Genomic DNA, 22,778 nt, shown 5'->3' on the forward strand with positions numbered 1-22,778 from the left:
AGTGCATTATATAATAACGCTGTTTTATTACCAGAACACCACTAACCAAAAGTTTAAATGAGTTCTGTTGCAGTTAGGGGAAAAAACCAAACCCCTACAGACTGCATTTACTGCACAAATGTCCTTTATCACTCTATTGTCTTGTACTTTTGTTGCTTTGTGACATAATGTACTAATGTTGTACTAATGTGACCTGACATAAATATGACATAAATAAGCACACAATCAGTTTGTATCCCTGATAGTCAGTTTACCAATACAAATGGCTTTGTTTTGAGAATTGAACTCGATTGTCTTTTTTTGGGAAGGGCGGGGGTAGGGCAGGTTGTAATGCTTCGTGTTGATCTAAAAAAAATTTCATAATGGTCTTAAAAAGTATAAAAAAGGTCTAAAATTTAACTTACTGAATCCTGCAAGAACCCTGTATTGACAGTTATTACTTTATTTCATTTGTTTCCTCTTTTCTTTACTATTCTCATATACGCACACTGTGGTTTTCAGTTTTCACTTCAACTTGGACTTGATTGGTTGTACCGTTCTGTCAAATGTTGCTAGGCCTGCAGGAGCTCAATCCGAAGCTCGATAGTCATGCTTAAAGCCGTAAGTTTTTGTTTTGGGGATCTGACTCCTTGTGGAGTTAGCACTGGGTTCTCCATCGTTTGGGGATGGGGTCGTTGTAAGTGCAATGGGGTGGGGTGGGGGGTTCAATCTGTAAGTGTGGTGGGTTTTTTTGCTTTTTTTTTTTTTGCATTTTTCCCCCTCTTTTCCTTCCTTCCTTGGGGGTCCGCATTCACTCTATTTCTATCTCTAGGAACTTAACATATGTCCACCAATGCTAGTATTTCTGATATTCCACATATTGGGTCCTCTGTGAGATTTTTGAGCTGGAATATTAAAGGCATGGGGAGTCCAATTAAGAGATCAAGGATATTTGCTCATTTGAAACGTCTTAAAGCTGACCTAGTGTTTCTGCAGGAAACCCACATGCGCGTCAAAGATCAGTTCAGACTTAAATGTTCCTGGGTTTCCGAGGTGTTTCACTCTAATTTCAACTCTAAAGCCAGGGGGGTTGCTATTTTAATTGGTAAGTCAATTCAGTTTTCAGCTTCTAAGGTGATATCAGACAAAAACGGCAGATACTTAATTGTTACAGGCACGCTATTTCATACTCCTGTTTTATTAGTTAACATATATGCCCCCAATTTTGATGATCCACACTTTATGAATAAACTTTTTGAATGTCTTCCCTCATTGAACAACAGCCTTCTTATAATTGGAGGGGACATGAACTGTGTAATCGATCCCAACCTAGACCGCTCTAACCCACGAACTCTGACCCCTTCTTTAATGTCGAGGTCACTTTCATATTTCATGTCCAAGAACAGTTGCATTGATCCTTGGAGATTTTATAACCCTTGTACCAAGGAATATTCATTTTTTTTCTCAGATGCATCAGTCTTTCTCTCGGATTGATTATTATTTTATTCATGCTAAACTAATTCCCAAAGTATTGTCTGTCAATTACCACCCGATTGTTATTTCTGACCATGCTCCTCTTTCTTTAGATGTTCAGTTCTCTTCACAACCCCGGTACTCAACACCTTGGAGGTTCAATACATTACTTCTTTCAGATGATAAGTTCACCGAATTTATTGCAACTAAAATTGATGATTATATCTCTATAAATCAAAATTATATGGAACCTGTTTCTTGTTCACTGTTGTGGGAATCATTAAAAGCATAATTGCGGGGACAAATTATTTCCTACTCTACCCACTTAAATAAGTCCCGTAAAACCAAATTGCAAGAACTCTCTATCAATAGCACCAAATTGGACCAACAACTCTCTACTTGCCCCTCTCCCAGTTTACTTAAACAACGTGTTGATTTACAGACTGAATTTGATCTCATCACCACTAGTGATGCAGAGCGACTTCTCTTACGATCACGCTCCACATATTATGAACATGGCGACAAGGCAAGTCGGCTCATCAACTACGTCGCCAGCAGAGTGCGAATTACCCCACCATAATTGGGGGGTACCATCATGGTCCACTATCATATCAATCCCCCCCCCCCCCCCCGGCCCTGTCCCGTCTCGTCTATGGAAGTCGGTGTCAGTAACTCAACACAATAACTCTGAACAATAATTTTTAATGTCATTGAGAAGCATGACAAACCATACAGTACTACCACAGAAGGAAAAACAGCAGTACAACCTGATAACCTTCTTTGTCAGAACAAACTGGGTATCAACACTACAAATGAGTCACATACAGTATATACACACATGCAGAAAAGTCCTGCTGAATGTCTTGCTTTCTTTCGTCCTGCTGTGCTTCTCCTGTCTGCTGGGAACCCATTTTCTTTATTCACATGAACAGTGTATAAAACCTAACTGCACCTACACTTGTACTGTAATTGTCTGTAGATCTTAGTGCTAATATTTACTACTTACTCTTTTAGCACCAAAAAAATGCCTGATGTCTGGCCCTTTTCTTTTCCTCATGTTTGGCCTACTGTCTCTGTGAATAAAATCAAACAGGGTACTCAGATGAAACTATGACCATCTTAAAAATAATACAAAAGGAATGTAAGTAAAAACAATAGAAAACATCCATGTACTAGGCTATTTTGCCTAGGCTAGCCTACTACCTGGCTCTTTTTATGTTGCCCCCAGTCCCCAGAGGTTCTGATTGTAATTGTACATAGGCTTAGCTCGGCCTACATCAGAACTTCTTGTGCCTAATCACACACACAGGATGGGCCTATGTGCCAAATGAATTTCAGAAGGGCACAATTTATTCATGATAAAATGAGAATGGAAACATATGGAGTTCTTCTCCTTTGAAATGAGAATCGTTTCTATACCACACTGTAATAAGCTTGATTTAAATAGAGACTTAGCTTATCTTGCTAACTAACGTTGGTAACTAACGTTAACGTCCGTCCACTGTAGCCTTCTGGCCTCAGTGAGTAAGTAATTCAATGTATAAAGATGTGACATGAGCTGAAAGAACAAATCACTTTAATAAATGAAAGTTGTAAAATAACACATTTTCAACAGGCTAAAAGTTGGTTAGCAACTAACATTACCAATGCACGTCTTCTGCTGCAAACCACAGACTGTATAAATTGCTGCAAACCCATGGACTGTATCTGATGAATCAGCTGAATACGGTGTGGACTAGAAGCTATTGCTTCTAGCGCAGGGCTTTTCAAAGTGTGGGGCGCGTCTCCCCTAGGGGGCGCCAGAGTTCTTCGGGGGGGCGCAACGTGAGGAAAATAAACCAGAATAAGTTACTATTGCGGACATTTAGCGAACTTCAGCTAGCCTTTGCCAGAGACAAAATGGATCGATTTTTAGTACCTAAAGCTACAGTGAGTGAGGAGACAGAGTCTGGGCCAAGCAAAAAAAGAAGGAAGTATGACCATGATTATTTAAAGTTTGGCTTTTCATGGACTGGATCTGAAGATGCTCCACTGCCACAGTGTGTTGTCTGCCAAGAGGTGCTAGCTAACGATGCTATGAGATGTTTAAAATGTGTAAAACAAGATGTTTAAAAAAAAAAGCACAGATGTTTAAAATATGTAAAAAAAAAAAAAAAAGAGGGTTTCAAAAAGCACAGATGTTTAAAATGTGTAAAAAAAAAAAAGATGTTTTAATAAAGCTCATATTTTTTAAATGTGTAAAAAAAGATGCTTTCAAAAAGCACAGATGTTTAAAATGTGTAAAAAAAAAAGATGTTTTAATAAAGCTCATATGTTTTAAATGTGTAAAAAAAAGAGGTGCTTTCAAAAAGCACAGATGTTTAAAATGTGTAAAAGAAAAAAATTAAAATGTGTACAACACCCATTTTTTAAAATACGAATGGAACATTAAGTATAGCAACAACAAAAATTGTAAGGGGGGGGGCACTGTTGTTTATTTGCTCTCTGTGGGGGGGGGGCTCACTCTCCCACACTTTGAAACCCCTGCTCTAGCGCGTTCTAGCGCTGCGGTGACTAAAAATGGTACGGTCCACAATAGGGGTGTCCGTGTGAAATCAATTTACATTAAAATGTTCCTACAATAAGAATGCCGAATGGGAGTTGGTTTGAATTATATATTCCTTTTCACAATATCAGAAAAAATATCGGACCCCCCCAAAACTTATATTTTTGTCTCTTTGGGGGGTACTGGGTCTTCATTGGGGGGTACTGAGGTATTTCACTCACGTGACCAAGTCATGTGATGCTGCCATTTTGGACGTCACGGCTTGAATCAGTTTGAATGCGAGGAAGGCGACAAACGAAAAACATAAAAGAAAAAGGAGCGAGACGCAGAAAACACCTTCACTATCCAGCGACGTAGGGCATTTACAGGGTGAGCAGAGGGAGAATTTGCAAAAATTGAGGTTAGCAGGCTTAGAGAACGACGTTTACCTGCTTCCACCAGGATTGTTCACTGATGTATGGAAGTACATGAAGCCCTCGTCTTTACCTGACTTCAGCCCACATGATCTGTATACCTATGTCGTTAAAAACCCATCGCCATACACAGGTATTGATCTGAAAGCGTATACGAGTTTGGATACCTACAAATATTTTGTGTCAGGCTGGGTAACATGCCTACATCAGCGGGTTGTCCCTGGAGCCGGTGGTCGCCATCTTTTGGATGACTGTTAAAACCTTTCAGTCTCAAGTTTTTCCTTTACTGGATTTACTAGTTTACGGAGCTGCCGGCTGCCTGCCGGCGGCCGGCGCGCGCTAGCTCCCAGCCTGCCCGAGCTAGCGCGCTAGCTCCCAGCCTGCCCGAGCTAGCGCGCTAGCTCCCAGCCTGCCCGAGCTAGCGCGCTAGCTCAGTAAACTAGTAAATCCAGTAAAGGAAAAACTTGAGACTGAAAGGTTTTAACAGTCATCCAAATGACTGAACGTAAACATTGCTACAGTAACATACCAGCTACTGTTGTTGACATTAGCTAGCTTGACGTCCAAAATGGCGGACACCGGGGCGTCACGTGACCCTGTGACGTCAGGTGAAATACCTCAATAGTACCCCCCAGTATCCCCCGTAATTCGAACTATGGTCGCCAGGCAGCCTCACGTATGATCCCTCAGATAAAAGATTCATCTGGCTCATTGCATAAGGATCCCACTACCATTAATTCTGTTTTTCACTCATTTTACTCCTCTTTATATACATCTGAATCTCCACCTGACACCACTGAAGTGAATTCATTCCTAGATAGCCTCAGTTTTCCTGTGTTAAGCTTAGATGCTGCTAAAAAACTTGACTCACCATTAACGGTAGAAGAAATCACTCTCGCTGTGAGTAGCATGCAAAATAACAAAGCTCCTGGCCCTGATGGATTCCCAGTTGAATTTTTTAAGAGATTTCAGGAAAAACTGTTCCCTTTACTGCATGCTGTTTATAAAGAATCACTGGAACATGGCACTCTCCCTCCCACTTTAAGGCAAGCCTCCATAAGTCTCCTCTTAAAAAAAGATAGGGATCCAAATCTCTGCAGCTCATACAGACCTCTCTCATTGATAAATGTAGATGCTAAGATCCTTGCTAAAGCTTTGGCCTGTCACCTGGAAAACATTGTACTAACTATTGTCTCACATGAGCAAACTGGATTTGTTAAGGGGCGGCAGTTATTTTTTAATGTCCGCACACTCCTAAATATTATTTACTCTAAAACTACCACAACACCACCCGAAGTAGTAATCTCGGTTGATGCAGAAAAAGCATTCGACAGGGTTGAATGGGACTATTTATTTACTGTACTAAAGAAATTTGGACTGGGAAATGGGTTCATTTCATGGATACGTCTCCTTTATACATCTCCACAAGCAAGCATCTCCACTAATGGCCTCCAATCCAGTTTTTTCACTCTAACCCGTGGTACCAGACAGGGGTGTCCCCTATCTCCTCTATTGTTCACACTAGCTGTAGAGCCCTTGTCAATCTTTCTGAGGTCCTCATCAACTTTTAGAGGGATCTCACAATTGGGCATAGAATTTGTCACTTTATGCTGATGATTTATTGTTGTATGTCTCAGATCCTGTCCTTTCCATTCCCACAATTTTATCTGCTTTCCAGAGATTTGGATCATTCTCAGGCTATAAAGTGAATATCTCTAAAAGTGAATGCTATCCTATTAATGCTTCAGCATCACAGCTTACACAGTCAGATGTCCCTTTTAAAATGAACCTGTCTGGCTTTAGGTATCTTGGGATCAGCGTTACTAGAACGTTGAAGTCACTTTTTTTCTGCTAATTTTTTTACCTTTAATGTCTAAAATTAAATCTAACTTCCAAAGATGGAGAAGCTTGCCTCTCTCGTTAATTGGAAGAATTCACGCAGTTAAAATGAACATATTGCCCAAATTTCTATTTTTGTTTCATTGTCTCCCACTTTTCCTGCCAAAGCAGTTTTTTAAAACAATTGATCAAACTAGTTCTGATTTCTTATGGTGTGGAAAGGCTCCCAGGATCCGTAAATCCATACTTCAGAGATGTAAATTCAATGGTGGATTGACACTTCCAAATTTCCAACTGTATTATTGGGTGGCACATATTCATACAATTTCATTTTGGTTCAAATCTACGAATCTGCCATGGTGCAACTTGGAGGCACAGTCATGTGTTTCATCCTCCTTACCTCTTCTATTCCATCTAACCTCTCTGGCTTTACAAATAATCAAGTGGTTCTCTCCACACTTAAAATTTGGTATCAGTTTAGGAAGCACTTCAAATTTAAGTCAGCATCTACATTAGCTCCTTTACTGAAGAATCATTTATTTCAACCTCCGCTTACAGATTCAGCCTTTCTCGCATGGCATAATAAAGGCCTGAAATGTTTTAAAGACCTTTACAAGGATGGTATTTTTCGCAGCTTTATAGATCTCTCAAGAGAATTTCATCTCCCACCTTCTCATCTCTTTCGATACTTTCAAATTAGACACTGAGCTAAAGCTTTGTTTCCAGTTTTTCCTTCCTCACCGCCTACTCTACACTGGGAGGTGTTTTTAAACCGCGATCCACTTCAAAAATCATTTATTTCTAAAGTTTAGAATGAACTTCTTTCTTTTGATTGCTCACCAGTTACTAAAGTTAGGACTGCCTGGGAAGTAGTCTGGTTAACACCAGACCATATCACAAGTGAAATATGGTCTGGAATCCGCCTATTGGATTTCTCGTAGGGGAGGTGTGGTTTACGATTGTCAACGGCCATTTATTGGACGTTGCGAATGTCTATCATTTGGCGTATACGTAGCCCATGGCCAATCATGGCAGTTGTACCCGGTGACGTAGTTAGAGCGACGAAGAAGAGAAGGAAAGAGAAGGCAAAACAAAAATAGGAAAACAATGGCACCGAACAATTACTGCCGTTTGTGCAAGACAAATATGAGAGAAGCTGGTTTGGTTAGTTTGGTTCGTATCGCTCGCCGCCATGTTAAATGTGATCCGTAAACAGTCCCAAATAAACTACAAGCTTCCGTTTGTCGAGTAGTACGCGTCACCGTCTTTCCACCCCTCCCCACTCTCTGACTGGCTCCCTAACTCAGGCGAGCCTTTAGACCATAGTTTCCATGCTGTCTTTTCAGATCGGAACGATTGTGCAAAGCAGCATGGGATTTCCCAGGCTACCTGGGAAGATGAACTGGATCTAAACTTGGAGGATGACTGGTGGGACACTGCTGTTAAGAAAATTCACACAAGCTCATCCTGTGCTCGTCTCACACTTATACAGTTTAAAGTACTGTTTAGAGTCCATTTTTCCAAAGCTTGATTGTCTCAAATCTATCCCAGTATTGCCGACAAATGCGACAAATGTCATGCCTCATCCTGCAATTTAACCCATATGTTCTACTCTTGTCCGCTACTCTCTTGCTTCTGGTTGAATTATTTTGATACCATGTCTAAAATACTTTCAGTGACCATAAAAGTCTCCCCCCATGTTGCCATATTCGGGCTCCCAGAGGACCATAACCGGTTTACCTCTCATCAATTAGATATTTTAGCTTTTACTTCCTTACTGTCAAGACGCCACCTTCTTCTCCACTGGAAGTCGACTAAAGCTCCCCTGAGTAGTCAGTGGCTCAATGATGTCATGTCTTTTCAAAAGTTGGAAAAGATCAGATATTCAGTGAACGGTAACTCTGCTAAATTTTATAACAAGTGGTTTCCCTTTCTTACATTCTTCCACTCTGTCCAGTCTCTGCCCCCTAAGTGACGGACCCTTATTTATTTTTAGGGTTTTTTTTTTTTTGCCTTTTGGTTTTATTTGTACTGTGCAGCTTTAATATTTAATTATTACATAATAGAACTTCGTTATTTATTTATTTATTTATTATTTTTATTTTCTTTGAATTGTGTAATGTCTTGTTCTTGTTTGTATGAAAAAAAAATCCTAGGAGGTAGACTGTATGCCTTTCTCTTAATTCATCGAGATGCACAGCATTTCTGTGGTATTGGTAGGTGAATTTTGTAGATTGTTGTGCAGGGATGGTGTGGTACTTAATGTTGATTTGACATTGATTCCTGTTTTGATGTGCCTTGCCTCCTAATAAAAATATTAATAAAAAAGAGAAAAAAAACCTGCATCTCGTTTGCCTTTCTTTCTCCTGCTTATTAAAGAGATAGTATACAATTTCAATACCAGTAATTACAATGAATTAAATCGAATTATGGATATAGTTCACAATGTGTTATATTTATAATAATGTATTATTGTATAGTTTTAATTAATTATAATATAATGCTAGTTTATATTTATTCATCCTGGTTTCATAAGGGAAATTGGAACCTGTTACAAATCTCTCTCTCTCTCTCTCTCTAATTTAATTAATTAGACACGAGTGATTTACTGGGAAATATGCCACTTGTATTTTTCATATGAACTACATTCGAGACCTGAGTAACATATTTTCCATATCCTGAGGATATCGATGAATTGTTTTGATTCACTTGGGTAGTTTTTATTTAGGAATGTGTCCATATAATAAGAAGAAAATTACACCTTGGTTTGAAGATATGAAGATTTTCTTCTTGAGAGCACAGTGGTGTAGTGGTTAGCACTGTCGCCTCACACAAGAAGGTTCTGGGTTCGAGCCCCGTGGCCGGCGAGGGCCTTTCTGTGTGGAGTTTGCATGTTCTCCCCGTGTCCGCATGGGTTTCCTCCGGGTGCTCCGGTTTCCCCCACAGTCCAAAGACATGCAGGTTAGGTTAACTGGTGACTCTAAATTGACCGTAGGTGTGAATGTGAGTGTAAATGGTTGTGTGTCTCTATGTGTTGGCCCTGTGATGATATGGTGACTTGTCCAGGGTGTACCCCTCCTCTCGCCCATAGTCAGCTGGGATAGGCTCCAGCTTCCTCACGACCCTGCACAGGATAAGCGGTTGCAGATAATGGATGGATGGATTTTCTTCTCATGTTGGAAAAACTCATATTTTTCATCTGAAACACATCCTGGACCTGAGTGACATATTTTCCAATATCTTCACTCTGATGATGTCACTTCCAATGTTTTCCTCCTGAATTGACGCACATTGTCAAAATGGCAAACCAGTTAAAAATTAAAATACTTTTAAGTTGCTTTTTTTGTGGATGTGTCTACAGTAAGGTCCATATATATTTGGACACTGACACATTTTCTTTTTTTACCTGTTTACTGAAACATATTCAAGTTATAGTTATATAATGGACATGGACAAAGTCCAGACTTTCAGCTTTCATTTGAGGGTATCCACATTAAAATTGGATGAAGGGTTTAGGAGTTTCAACTCCTTAACATGTGCCACCCTGTTTTTAAAGGGACCAAAAGTAATTGGACAATTGACTCAAAGGCTATTTCGTGGGCACGTGTGGGAAATTCCTTCGTTATGTCATTCTCAATTAAGCAGATAAAAGGCCTGGAGTTGATTTGAGGTGCGGTGCTTGCATTTGGAAGATTTTGCTGTGAAGAAAACATGCGGTCAAAGGAGCTCTCCATGCAGGTGAAACAAGCCATCCTTAAGCTGCGAAAACAGAAAAACCCATCCGAGAAATTGCTACAATATTAGAAGTGGCAAAATCTACAGTTTGGTACATCCTGAGTTCACTGGTGAACTCATAAATGCAAAAAGACCTGGATGCCCACAGAAGACAACAGTGGTGGATGATCGCAGAATAATTTCCATGGTGAAGAGAAACCCCTTCACAACAGCCAACCAAGTGAACAACACTCTCCAGGAGGTAGGCGTATCAATATCCAAATCTACCATAAAGAGAAGACTGCATGAAAGTAAATACAGAGGGTTCACTGCATGGTGCAAGCCACTCATAAGCTTCACGAATAAAAAGGCTACATTGGACTTTGCTAAAAAACATCTAAAAAAGCCAGCACAGTTCTGGAAGAACATTCTTTGGACAGATGAAACCAAGATCAACCTCTACCATAATGATGGGAAGAAAAAAGTATGGCAAAGGCGTGGTACAGCTCATGATCCAAAGCATACCACATCATCTGTAAAACACGGCGGAGGCAGCGTGATGGCTTGGGCATGCATGGCTGCCAGTGGCACTGGGTCACTAGTGTTTAATGATGATGCGAGACAGGACAGAAGCAGCCGGATGAATTCTGAGGTATTCAGAGACATAATACAGATGGAAGAAATACATAATACAGATGTTTCATAATACAGATGGACAATGACCCAAAACATAAAGCCAAAGCAACCCAGGAGTTTATTAAAGCAAAGAAGTGGAATATTCTTGAATGGCCAAGTCAGTCACCTGATCTCAACCCAATTGAGCATGCATTTCACTTGTTAAAGACTAAACTTCAGACAGAAAGGCCCACAAACAAACAGCAACTGAAAACTGCTGCAGTAAAGGCCTAGCAGAGCATTAAAAAGGAGGAAACACAGCGTCTGGTGATGTCCATGAGTTCAAGACTTCAGGCAGTCATTGCCAACAAAGGGTTTTCAACCAAGTATTAGAAATGAACATTTTATTTACAATTATTTAATTTGTCCAATTACTTTTGAGCCCCTGAAATGAAGGGATTGTGTTTTAAAAAAATGCTTTGGTTCCTCACATTTTTATGCAATCATTTTGTTCAACCCACTGAATTAAAGCTGAAAGTCTGAACTTCAACTGCATCTGAATTGTTTTGTTCACAATTCATTGTGGTAATGTCTCATCTCATCTCATTATCTCTAGCCGCTTTATCCTTCTACAGGGTCGCAGGCAAGCTGGAGCCTATCCCAGCTGACTACGGGCGAGAGGCGGGGTACACCCTTGACAAGTCGCCAGGTCATCACAGAGCCAACACATAGACACAGACAACCATTCACACTCACATTCACACCTACGGTCAATTTAGAGTCACCAGTTAACCTAACCTGCATGTCTTTGGACTGTGGGGGAAACCGGAGCACCCGGAGGAAACCCATGCGGACACGGGGAGAACATGCAAACTCCACACAGAAAGGCCCTCACCGGCCACAGGGCTCGAACCCGGACCTTCTTGCTGTGAGGCGACAGCGCTAACCACTACACCACCGTGCCGCCCGGACCTAACTGTATATAATAAAAAGAATAACATGGTGATGTGATGATATGAAGTTTATCTTCTTGTGTTGAAAAATTTCATTTGTTTGCTGTGCTTACTTGTGAAATATATTCAGCACTCGAAGATAAACTTCATATCTTCACTCTCTCTCATATCTTCTTCCTCCTTGTCCAGCACAATTGCCAAGTCGGGGTCCATGTGGACCCTATTGATCCACATGTCAGATTAATTGGAGCACAGTTTTACACCAGATGTCCTTCCTAACACAACCCTCCAATTTCTGGACTTGGGGAACAACCATTCACACACACAGGCAATTTTGAGCCAGTTAACCTGACTGCATGTCTTTGGACTGTGGGAGGAAACCAGAGCACCTGGAGCAAACCCACACAGACATGGGGAGAACATGCAAACTCCACACAAAAAGGACCCCATTGGCCACTGGGCTCAAACCCACAACCTTCCACTGTACCACCGTGCCGCCTCTCTCTCTCTCTCTCTCTCTCTCACTCACACACACACACACACACAAAAAAAAAACAACAAAAAAAAATGGCATTGAGCAGACACTCTTATCCAGAGCGATGTACAGCATACCCAAAGCAGCCTCGGGAGCAGTTGTGGGTTAGGGGCCTTGCTCAAGGGCACTTCAGCCATTCCTGCTGATCCCCGAAATTGAACCGGCAAACTTTTGGTCTCAATGCTGCTTCTCTAACCATGAAGCATATATGCATCCACACACTAGGGCATCTCAAAAAATTGGAACATTGTGGAAAAAGTTAATTTTTTAAATTCATAATTTAATTAAAAAAGGTAAACATTTTGAATTAAATTATGTAATGAATATTCTATATTCATTACATGTAAAGTGGAATATTTCAAGCCTTTTTTGTTTTAATTTTGATGATTATGGCTCAAAGCTCATGAAAATCAGAAATCCAGTATCTCAAATTATTCGAATACTTCATTTCAAGTTTCAGTAAAACAGTACCATGCATCTCTTGGTCTAGTTCACAACCACAATCATGGGGAAGACTGCTGACTTGACAGTTGTCCAGAAAACGATCATTGGCACCCTCCACAAGGAGGGTGAGCCACAGAAGATCATTGCTGAAAAGGCTGGCTGGAAAAGGTGCACAAGCAACAGGGATGACCGCAGCCTTGAGAGGATTGTCAAGAAAAGTCGATTCAGGAACTTGGGAGAGCTTCACAAGGCGTGGACTGAGACTGGTGTCAGTGCATCAAGAGTCACCACACATAGATGTCTTCAAGAAAGGGGCTACAACTGTAACATTCCTGATATCGAGCCACTCCTGAACCAGAGACAATGTCAGAAGCGTCTTACCTGGGCTAATGAGAGAAAGAACTGGACTGTTGCTCAGTGGTCCAAAGTCCACTTTTCAGATGAAGGTAAATTTTGCATTTCATTTGGAAATCAAGGTCCTAGAGTCTGGAGGAAGAGTGGAGAGGCACAGAATCCAAGGTGTTTGAAGTCCAGTGTGAAGTTTCCACAGTCTGTGATGATTTGGGGTGCCATGCCATCTGCTAGTGTTGGTCCACTGTGTTTTATCAAGTCCAAAATCAACACAGCCATCTACCAGGAGATTTTAGAGCACTTCATGCTTCCATCTGCTGACAAGCTTTATGGAGATGCAGGTTTCCTTTTCCAGCAGGACTTAGCACCTGCCCACAGTGCCAAAACTGCTACCCAGTGGTTTGCTGACCATGACATTACTGTGCTTGATTGGCCAGCCAACTTGCTTGACCTGAACCTGTAGAGAATCTATGGGGTATTGTCAAGAGGAAGATGAGAAACACCCGACCCAAAAATACAGATGAGCTGAAGGCTGCTATCAAAGCAACCTGGGCTTCAGTAACACCTCAGCAGTGCCACAGACTGATCGCCTCCATGCCATGCCACACTGATGCAGTAATTTGTGGTAAAGGAGCCACAACCAAGTATTGAGTGAATAAATGATCAAACTTTTCAGAAGTTGGACATTTCTGTATTATAAATCCTTTTTTGATTGATCTTAGGGAATATTCTAATAATTTGAGATACTGGATTTCTAATTTTCATGAGCTATAAGCCATAAATCATCAAAATTAAAACAAAAAATAGGCTTGAAATAGTTCAGTTTACATGTAATAAATATAGAAGATATGAAAGTTTACCTTTTTGTATTAAATTACAAAAAAACTTTTTCACAAGATTCAAATGTTTTGAGATGCACTAGTGTATATTGTTCTGTGTGTAACAAGACAGAGCTTCTTTAATTGTACTTTGTGGAAGCAAGGTCATTTTTTGTTTCTTGTCTTAATCCAACATTAGGTAGGAATAATACCTCAAAATATCTTTCAAAATCATTTTTGATGGAACATTGACATGTAATATGGAGAATGGCTTCTCTTCCATTCGGAGTCCACGCCTGGTTCGCCTATTATAGCGCTATGTAACTCAAAATAAAATGGCTGAACAGATTCTTGTAAGAATAAGCTTTAACAATATTCTCAGTACAGACATCATGGCAGTCGAGGTGAAAAGACCAAAGATGATGCTGTTGGAGGAAACCAGAAAAAGAGAGAGTGACCGAGCCAGACAGGAGTAAATCTTTGAATGGAGTTTCCTCATTGCTGAGAACAAAGAGAGATAAAAGGCTTCAAGACAGACACCAAGCTGGGTTTCTTTCTGTTGTCAAGTCAAAGTTGTCGACTCACTAGCTTTTGATCATGAGCCAAGTCAGTCCCTTTCCACAGAGGTTTAGCAGCTAGCTACATCTTGAGGTGATGTGAGCAAACTTGTGAGATAGCACTCAGCCATCGGTACAGTTAATAAGTGCTCTTGTGTTGGTTGCGGTCTAGCTTTGTTGGTGACCCAAGTTTGCATTATTTTGTGTCAGGGCATCCAAGATTTATCAGGTTAATTTAGTTGACTAACTGTTCTTTGTCTGGGAGCATCCTACAGCATTAGATATCTGTGTGTGTGTGTGTGTGTGTGTGTGTGTGTGTGTGTGTGTGTTAGCATGGTTCTGGTTAGTGTCGGGAAATTTCACACCAAGCTTTCATGGCATGTGTTGAGCAGGAAGGGGCGTGTTACATGAAACCTCGTTTCAAGGCTTGTATTGTTTTACAGAAAACCATGTGACCGATGACAAATGAGGCCTCGGTTTGTGTGGTACACGTCAGCGTGTCACTTTGAGTGTCGGTTCTGGGATAACAGCGCTTGAAACAACTGGTACTTTGTGGTTTGTTAGATAGTGGTTTAGTTTGTGATGAAGTCAGTGTAGCAGAGCGGAGTATTGATGCCTTGTGGTTGTGAAACTTGTGAATAAAACTATATATTTGATGGTAAGATAATATAGTAGAAGCATAAAATAATAGTTAGTAGTGGTAGTTATTCTAGTAGTAGATTTATTATTTATCTCTAATGTATCCTTTCTTTTCTTTTATCCTTTTATTTTCCTTTCTTCTTCTTCTTCTTCTTCAAATTCTTTCTGAAATTGAGTCTGAAAGGAACAGGAAATCTTCCCTGATATGGGAATATTTTCAAATTGTTATAACCAGTCAGGTTTGTAATGTGTTCAGTGGTATTTTATGTTTGTCATTTTGTCTGTTTAAAAGTTGAAGTTTTGTAATTGTGTAGAACAATGAAAAAAGGCATGTATAGTTTAATGATAAATTGTGATAACCTCAGGGACATCGTGGCTCAGGTGGATAAGGCACCATACCATAAATCTAGGGACCTGGGTTTGATTCCAACCCAAGGTCATTTCCCCATCCCTCCCTGTCTCTCTCTACACTGTCCTATCCAAATAAAGGTGAAAAAAGCCACAAAAAAATAGTGATAACTTCAATTATATTTTGGTACTACTGTGAATGCCACTGTTCAGCAAAAAGAGAAATCTATGTTGGCAGAATGAGGAATTGAAAATTGACTTAATTAAGAATTCTTAATAAAGATAACAGTGTTATCATAGTTTGGATTATCATGGGCACATCGTTGGCAAAACATAAAATTCTTAATGCAGACAGTTGCCTTGAAATTTCAAGTATTCTCAACTATTCTTTTTTTACAGTGTAGATGCAATAGATACAGGGTCAAGACAGTAAGAATAAAATTGTCTGAATTAATTTAAAATTTTTAATTTTAAAAACTTTACACTATATATGAACCAAGAAGATGGGGAGGAGCCGTCTAGTTCTTCACTGAATGGTTCATTGGAAAGAAGATGAGATGTGGGAAGAAAGTGCAAGTACCATTCCAGGATGCACAAAATAAAACTGGAGTCTCAATAGCTTTCCAAAGGAATTTAATATACAAAAAATGTGGATGCATTTTATTTTTGGGGTTAGTCCCTGAAAATTTCAGCCACATATTCGTGTTGTGCTCAGTGCATTTCACTGAAGACAATTTTAGCAACTTGGGGTCGGATCAGATGGGCTTTGTTATACAGCTTATATTGAAAGACAGAGCTGTTGGAGTTGACTGCGAGTCCGCAAACAGTAAATAAACCATTCAAAATAAAAAAATTAAATAAAATGTTAAATTCAGTATTAGATATTGTAATAGATTTCTCCTTTTGGAATGAAAATGATGCTAAATTTAGATAAAACACATTGTTTGACAATCATAATTTTCTCGGCTACATTATCTGAATTAACCATAATATTGGGGCAATAATAAACTCCCTCGCTTCAGACAGTTAGCTGTTGTTAGGTCAGTTAGCTTGGTCAGGTATCTTACCCAACTTTATGGATGTGATCGGGCACACAAGCTAAATAAATACTACATGTATATAGTTTGGGGATATTTGTTTCAGATGTACACAAGCATCTGAATGTCATCATGAAAACAGCAACATGAAGACCGGAGCAAAACAATTCTGTATCAGTGTGATTGAGTGTGATCTTTTTGGTGAACGTTGAGAGGAGACTCCCAGATTAAAGACTTTTTTCTTTTGTGATGCATTTGCACTAAACTTTCAGTAAAGTAGCTGGAATTATAAAATTATCTTAAAAGGGACATGCATACACCTTTCAATTATTTTATATTATTCCCTGAAATTCTTTTGTAAAATTTGTGAGTTGTTTTTATTGGGAAAAAATGCCTTTGATCTTTTCTCATGCTGTTTTAGCATGGTATGAAACCCCAATCATGATGACGGGCTGATTTTGCGGCTGTGCCTTTAGATTTAAATATGGAAATAGCTTTTATCTGATTGGCTAACATCTTTTAATTGTCATCCACACACAGGTTCTGTTAGCCAATCAGAGGGATGTCGAACACGACAACAACAAGAGACACTGACTGCAGGCTGGAGTTCTGTTGACATGAGACATGTGACTTAGGGTTAAGGTGAGGCGGTCACGTGAAGGTCATGTGTTTCCTGTCTAGAGTGGAGCTCCAGTCTGCAGCCAGACCCTCCTCAGACAGCGAGGCATCAAGGACCGTTCAACACTGATCTCGAGAACTCTCGTTTTCGGTCTTCATGATGCCTTCAAACTGCTCCTGGTTGAAGGCAACATTTAATTTAATTTAATTTTACCAACTTTATTGGACTGTTACAAAATAAACATAAAAAAAAGAAATAAACATCATAAAGTAAGTCAGCCCAAAGGGGAGAACGCGAACGGGCGACCCATGCAAGGCGTTTCCCCGAAGGTATAAAAGAGAAAAATCATACAATTAAAATTAGACTAAATGATCTGTGGCAACCACAGTCACGGTACACAGACCAAGTACATGAAAAGTCCGTATTATAGGTGGAGGTCAGTAATTCAAAGTACAGCTCTAACAGGGATGATTTGAAAACAGGGAGGCTACGGAATTTATCTGGGGAAAAATATTTACATACATAGTTCCATGGATGTATCCTCAATGCTCCCCATCACCTATAAATCTGTGCAGCAGCTCTCTCAAGGAGTGGAAAAAATAAAAAAGATGGCAGACCAAACTTAACAGAAAAGTGATTTTGTATACAAAAGTTTTGGGGCTTTTTTTTCACTTAGATTTTTGAAAAGTAAATGAGTTTAATATGATTTGTGAGGCATCTGTTAGCCAACTAACTAATTTGGTTTAGTTACATGCTGTGCTGATGTCACATGTTACCATAAATTCTGTCCTAAAATGTCGTTCCAAACAAAAGTCCTGAGATGCCTTTAGTTGAAAGTCCTGCCTTATGAGACACCTGTCTATTACGACCATGAGGCAACAAGGCAGCAACCTTCTGTTTCGAACGCAGATGATGGTTGACAGGAAAAGAAAGTTCGATCATTGTCTAATGATCCTTGATGCCTCGCTGTCTTGTTAAACATCCTCCTGAGACAGCATTGTCCCCTTTTTTCGAAAACACCTGATGCAATTCTCGTGTGCTCAGTAAAAGTTCTTCATTAAAACTGTCAGTCTCTTCAGTTAATACACCAACATAATGGGTGTCTTTTCCTCCGTCCTTCACATCTTTCCTTCAGCTCATGATGTTTTCCATCAAGGTTAATGAAAAGTGGTTAGGAAAGGACAGAGGACGGAGTATTGGGATGCAGCCCAGGGTTCAGTTAAAGAGAGTCACACACCAAGAGGAGCTGAAATCAGTTCTCTCAAACAACATTTATACGCCAATAAACTCCACTAAACTTACTGAATTCCACAAGCTTAGAGTTTACTAATGCACAGAGAGAGAGAGAGTGAGTTTTTCCATACCTGATTGAGATTCCACAAAGCTGGAGAGAATCAGGAGAGTCACACAAATAACCCCTGAAAGAAAGGTTCTCATTATTGCTTCAGTCTGTTTCACAAGATAAATAACACTTTACACATTACACTTGTTTTAGCGCAATTTAACACATCACTTCTCTCAAAAAAAATCTAAATACTCCAAAATACTCATTTTAAGATGAATATTTTCACAAGACACTAAAAGTAAACGTGCTTTGTTCCAAAGTTCATGCTTTCAGTTGGTGTACTTTTGTTTTTGTTCTTTTGAGAGACACCTTTTTTCTAAAGAAACATGAGAAGAGGTCAGGTGGTGTCTTTGAAGCAACTAGTTTAGGTTCAACTTGCACCAGGCCGAAGTTGTGTGATATAAAATTATAGTATGAGGCTGTATGTATGATAAAGTGTGAGTGATCTAGAAATATAAGTCCTCTGCCGCCAAGGAGATTCTGTCTCAGGGATATCCGGGAGCAACAGTCACTGACACAGACTCAGCTGTTCAGAGATGTTTCTCAGTTTATTGAAGGATAAACATGAGGATATATCCACATTCAGGAGTGTGGTGGAGTGATATGATTGGAAAATGTAATCTCAGGAAGCAGAGTTGTCTGAGTGTGATGGGGAGCTTCAGTGGGTGATGGAAAATTACTGAGCAGGATCGCTTTATGACAAACAGAGAGCAGATGTGCGAGCAAAGATCAGTTTCAAGGACTGAACTGAAACTCACCAAAACAAGCTACAAGCACAAATCTCTCTATTAATGTATTCATACTAAAATACTCACTCGGTTTTTAAAGGAAAAATCCACCCTGAATGATTTGCATGTTAATCTTTATAATTATCAGCTGAGCTTCAGTGGAGTTCAAGATTTATTTTGGAATGAAATGCAAAGTTGATCTTTTCATCTGCACTCCCCAGCCACTTTATTAGGAACACCCATACTGTTTTACACACTTCTCGAATCAGCCAATCCCTCGACAGCAGCACAATGCATAAAATCATGCAGATACAAATCAAGAGCTTCAGTTAATGTTCACTTCAAACATCAGAATGGGAAAAATTGTGATCTCTGTGACTTTCACTGTGACATGGGTGTTGGTGCCAGATGGACTGGTTTGAGTGTTACAGAAACTGCTGATCTCCTGGGGTTTTCACACACAACAGTCTCTGGAGTTTACACAGAATGGTGTGAAAAAAAACCATTAAGTAAGTGACAGTTCTGTGGGTGGAAATGTCTTGTTGATAAGAGAGGTCAGAGGAAAATGGACAGAGTGGTGCGAGCTGCCAGAAAGAATATAGTAACTCATAGCAACTCTTTACAATCATGGTGAGCAGAAAAGCATCTCAGCATGCAACAGCAGAAGACCACACTGGTTTCCAGTCCTGCAGCCAAGAACAGGAATCTTAGAATCAAGAACAAGTTCCTATTAAAGTGGCCGGTGAGTGTACATGTTGGTGATTTGAAATTTTATTAATCGTATCCTGCATTACCCACAATGCCATTCAACTGCCTGGTTATAGTGATGTCAGAAAGACTGTAACTCTCACTTCATCTCTGTGTAAATACTGATGCAGCAGAGCTTTAGTCCTTTAGTCTGTCCAGCTCTCTCACCTCCTCCTGTGTTCATGAAGCTCAAACTGAGCTCCTCTTAATCCCATTTTACACCAGACTGCTGTAACACCACATTCAACACACTCACATGTTCACCAAGTGCACTTTACCCCAGACACTGACAGAGTACAGAGCAGCGATTTAAAATTAAATTAGGACATTTATTAGGAATTACGATATCTTGAAACACTACAAATTAAAATGTTTATGCTGATAATCTAAACAGCACAAGGGCAATATTTCAGTCTGTAGACGACTGTAACAGCGAGTGTTCTGGTATCAGGGAAAACTTTTAAAACTGCCACAGATCAAAGAACTGAAAATCTCACGCATTAACACACTTTATGTCAGCTAATCATATACAGTGGGGTAATGCATGTTTATAATATTTAAAGATATTTACAGATTATGTTTTCTCATCCACTGCATAAAAAACCCACAGGAATTAATGCTTTGTTTTAACACAGTGCAGGAAATCCTGCAGTTCCAGTAGGAGATTTTGAGCCATGCAGGTCGGCATGAGACATGACTTTTTTTGTGCTGATCTCAGTGGAGTCTCTCACACCACAAAGCTGAAATAATTAATCACATATAATTTTATATTTTATATTTTAAATGAAGCCATTAACCTGATTTAAAATAATTATATGTGATTAATTATTTCACATTTGTGGTGTGAGAGACTCCACTGAGAGTTAAGTTTTAAATCGAGTTAAGTGAAGCCATTAATCCAGCCACTGGGGGTGCATAAGCATACTCTTGGTGCCAGTCCCAAACCCGGATAAATTGGAGAGGGTTGCGTCAGGAAGGGCATCTGGCGTAAAACTGTGCCAAATCTAACATGCGGAATGAAAAGAGAAATGCCATACCGGATCGGTCAGAGCTCGGGTTAACAACGACGGCCTCCGGTATTGTTGGTCAACAGGGTACCAGTGGAAAGTATGCTACTTTTGCACCAAAACGGAGAAGGAGAAAGAGAGGGGGGAGGTGTGTTAGTAGGTATGTTGGAAAGAAGGAAGTTGGACATTGTGTGTGCAGGAGATGAGGTGGAAAGGAAGCAAGGCCAAGAACATTGGAGATGGATGAAAGTTGTTTTACTATGGAGTTGATGGAAAGAGAAATGGTGTTGGTATTGTTTTGAGGGGAGATTTGGTCAACAGTGTGATTGATGTGAAGAGGGTGTCAGAGTGATATGCATGAAGTTGAAGATTCAAGGAGTGTTAGTCAATGTTGTGTGTGCGTACGCCCCACAGGTTGGATGTGAGAATGAAGAGAAAGAGTCTTTCTGGGAAAAGATGGATGAAATTGTAGAAAGTAGACCAAGGGCGGAGCGCGTGCTGATAGGAGCAGATTTCAATGGACATGTTGGCGAGGGAAACCGAGGAGATGAGGATGTGATGGGCAGATATGGTGTAAGAGAGAGAAATGTGGAAGGGCAAATGGTGGTTGATTTTTCAAAGAGGGTGAATTTGGCAATAGTCAATACATACTTCGAGAAGAAAGAGCAGCACAGGGTGACGTTTAAGAGTGGAGGAAGATCTACACAGGTGGACTACATACTCTGCAGAAGGGGTAACCTGAAGGAGATTAGAGACTGTAAAGTGATGGCAGGGGAGAGTGTAGCTAGACAACATCAAGTGGTTGTGTGCAGGATGAGCTTGAAAGTGAAAAAGAGGAAGCGTAAAATAGTGGAGCCGAAGATTAAGTGGTGGAAACTAAAAGAGGTTGAACATCAGAAGGAGTTTAGGGAAGAAATGAGACAAGCATTGAGTGGTCATGGAAGTCTGCCAGAAGATTGGAATACTACTGCTATACTAGTAAGAGAGGCAGCAAGGAAGGTGCTAGGGTGGAAATCGGGAAAGAGGAAGGAAGACAAGGAGACATGGTGGTGGAACAAAGAAGTGCAGGAAATTATAAAAGAGAAGAGGCTAGCAAAGAAGAATTGGGATGATCAGAGAGACGAGAAAAGCAGGCGATTACACAGAGAGATGAGACAGAAGGCAAAAAGAGCGGTAGCGAAGGCAAAAACAGATGTATACCAGGAGTTGTACGAAAGACTGGAGACCAAAGAAAGAGAAAAAGACCTGTACAGACTAGCTAGGCAGAGAAACAGGGAAGCGAGGGATGTACAGTGGGTAAGAGTGATGAAAGATGTAAATGGAAATGTGCTGACAGAGTGTATTAAGAAGGTGGAAAGAGTACTTTGAGGATTTATGAAATGAGGAGAATCCAAGAGAGAAAAGGTCAGATTCGTTGGAGACAGCAAATCAGGAAGCAGAGTTGGTTAGTAAGGATGAAGTGAGGGCAGCCATGAAAAGAATGAAGACTGGGAAAGCAGTCAGACCAGATGGTCTCCCAATTGAGGCTTGGAGATGTTTGGGTGAGATGGCTGTGGAGTTCCGAACAAGATTGTTCAATAAGATCCTCAAGAATGAGAAAATGCCAAATGAATGGAGAAAGAGTGTGCTAGTCCCAATATACAAGAATAAGGGAGATGTACAGAGCTGCAGTAATTACAGAGGAATAAAATTGATGAGCCACACCATGAAGCTATGGGAAAAGATATTGGAGGCGAGATTGAGAAGAGAGGTAGCAATCTGTGAACAGCAGTATGGGTTTATGCCAAGGAAGAGCACGTCGGATGCAATTTTTGCTTTAAGAATGTTAATGGAGAAGTACAGAGAAGGCCATAGAAAGCTACATTGTGTGTTTGTAGACCTGGAGAAGGCATATGATAGAGTGCCGAGAGATGAGTTATGGTATTGTATGAGAAAGAGTAGAGTGAATGAGAAGTATATTAGAGTGGTACAAGACATGTATGAGAACAGTGAAACAGCAGTGAGGTGTGCAGTTGGAACAACTGAATGGTTCAAGGTGAAGGTGGGACTCCATCAAGGATCTGCTTTGAGTC

The 22,778-nt window shown here is 40.2% G+C and overlaps 1 protein-coding gene across 1 annotated transcript in view; it reads right to left on the reverse strand.

Annotated features, from left to right (window-relative positions):
* The window catches only part of LOC132867310 (butyrophilin subfamily 1 member A1-like), a 108,711-nt gene that overhangs the window by 84,559 nt on the left and 1,374 nt on the right, over window positions 1-22,778 (reverse strand). The window contains exon 2 of the mRNA XM_060900177.1: window positions 18,244-18,297. Within this exon, the coding sequence (XP_060756160.1) occupies window positions 18,244-18,297 (54 nt within the window). The remainder of the gene's footprint in view (window positions 1-18,243; window positions 18,298-22,778) is intronic.

Source organism: Neoarius graeffei, chromosome 1 (genome assembly GCF_027579695.1).
Source record: "Neoarius graeffei isolate fNeoGra1 chromosome 1, fNeoGra1.pri, whole genome shotgun sequence".
In the NCBI taxonomy this organism is placed as follows: Eukaryota; Metazoa; Chordata; class Actinopteri; order Siluriformes; family Ariidae; genus Neoarius; species Neoarius graeffei.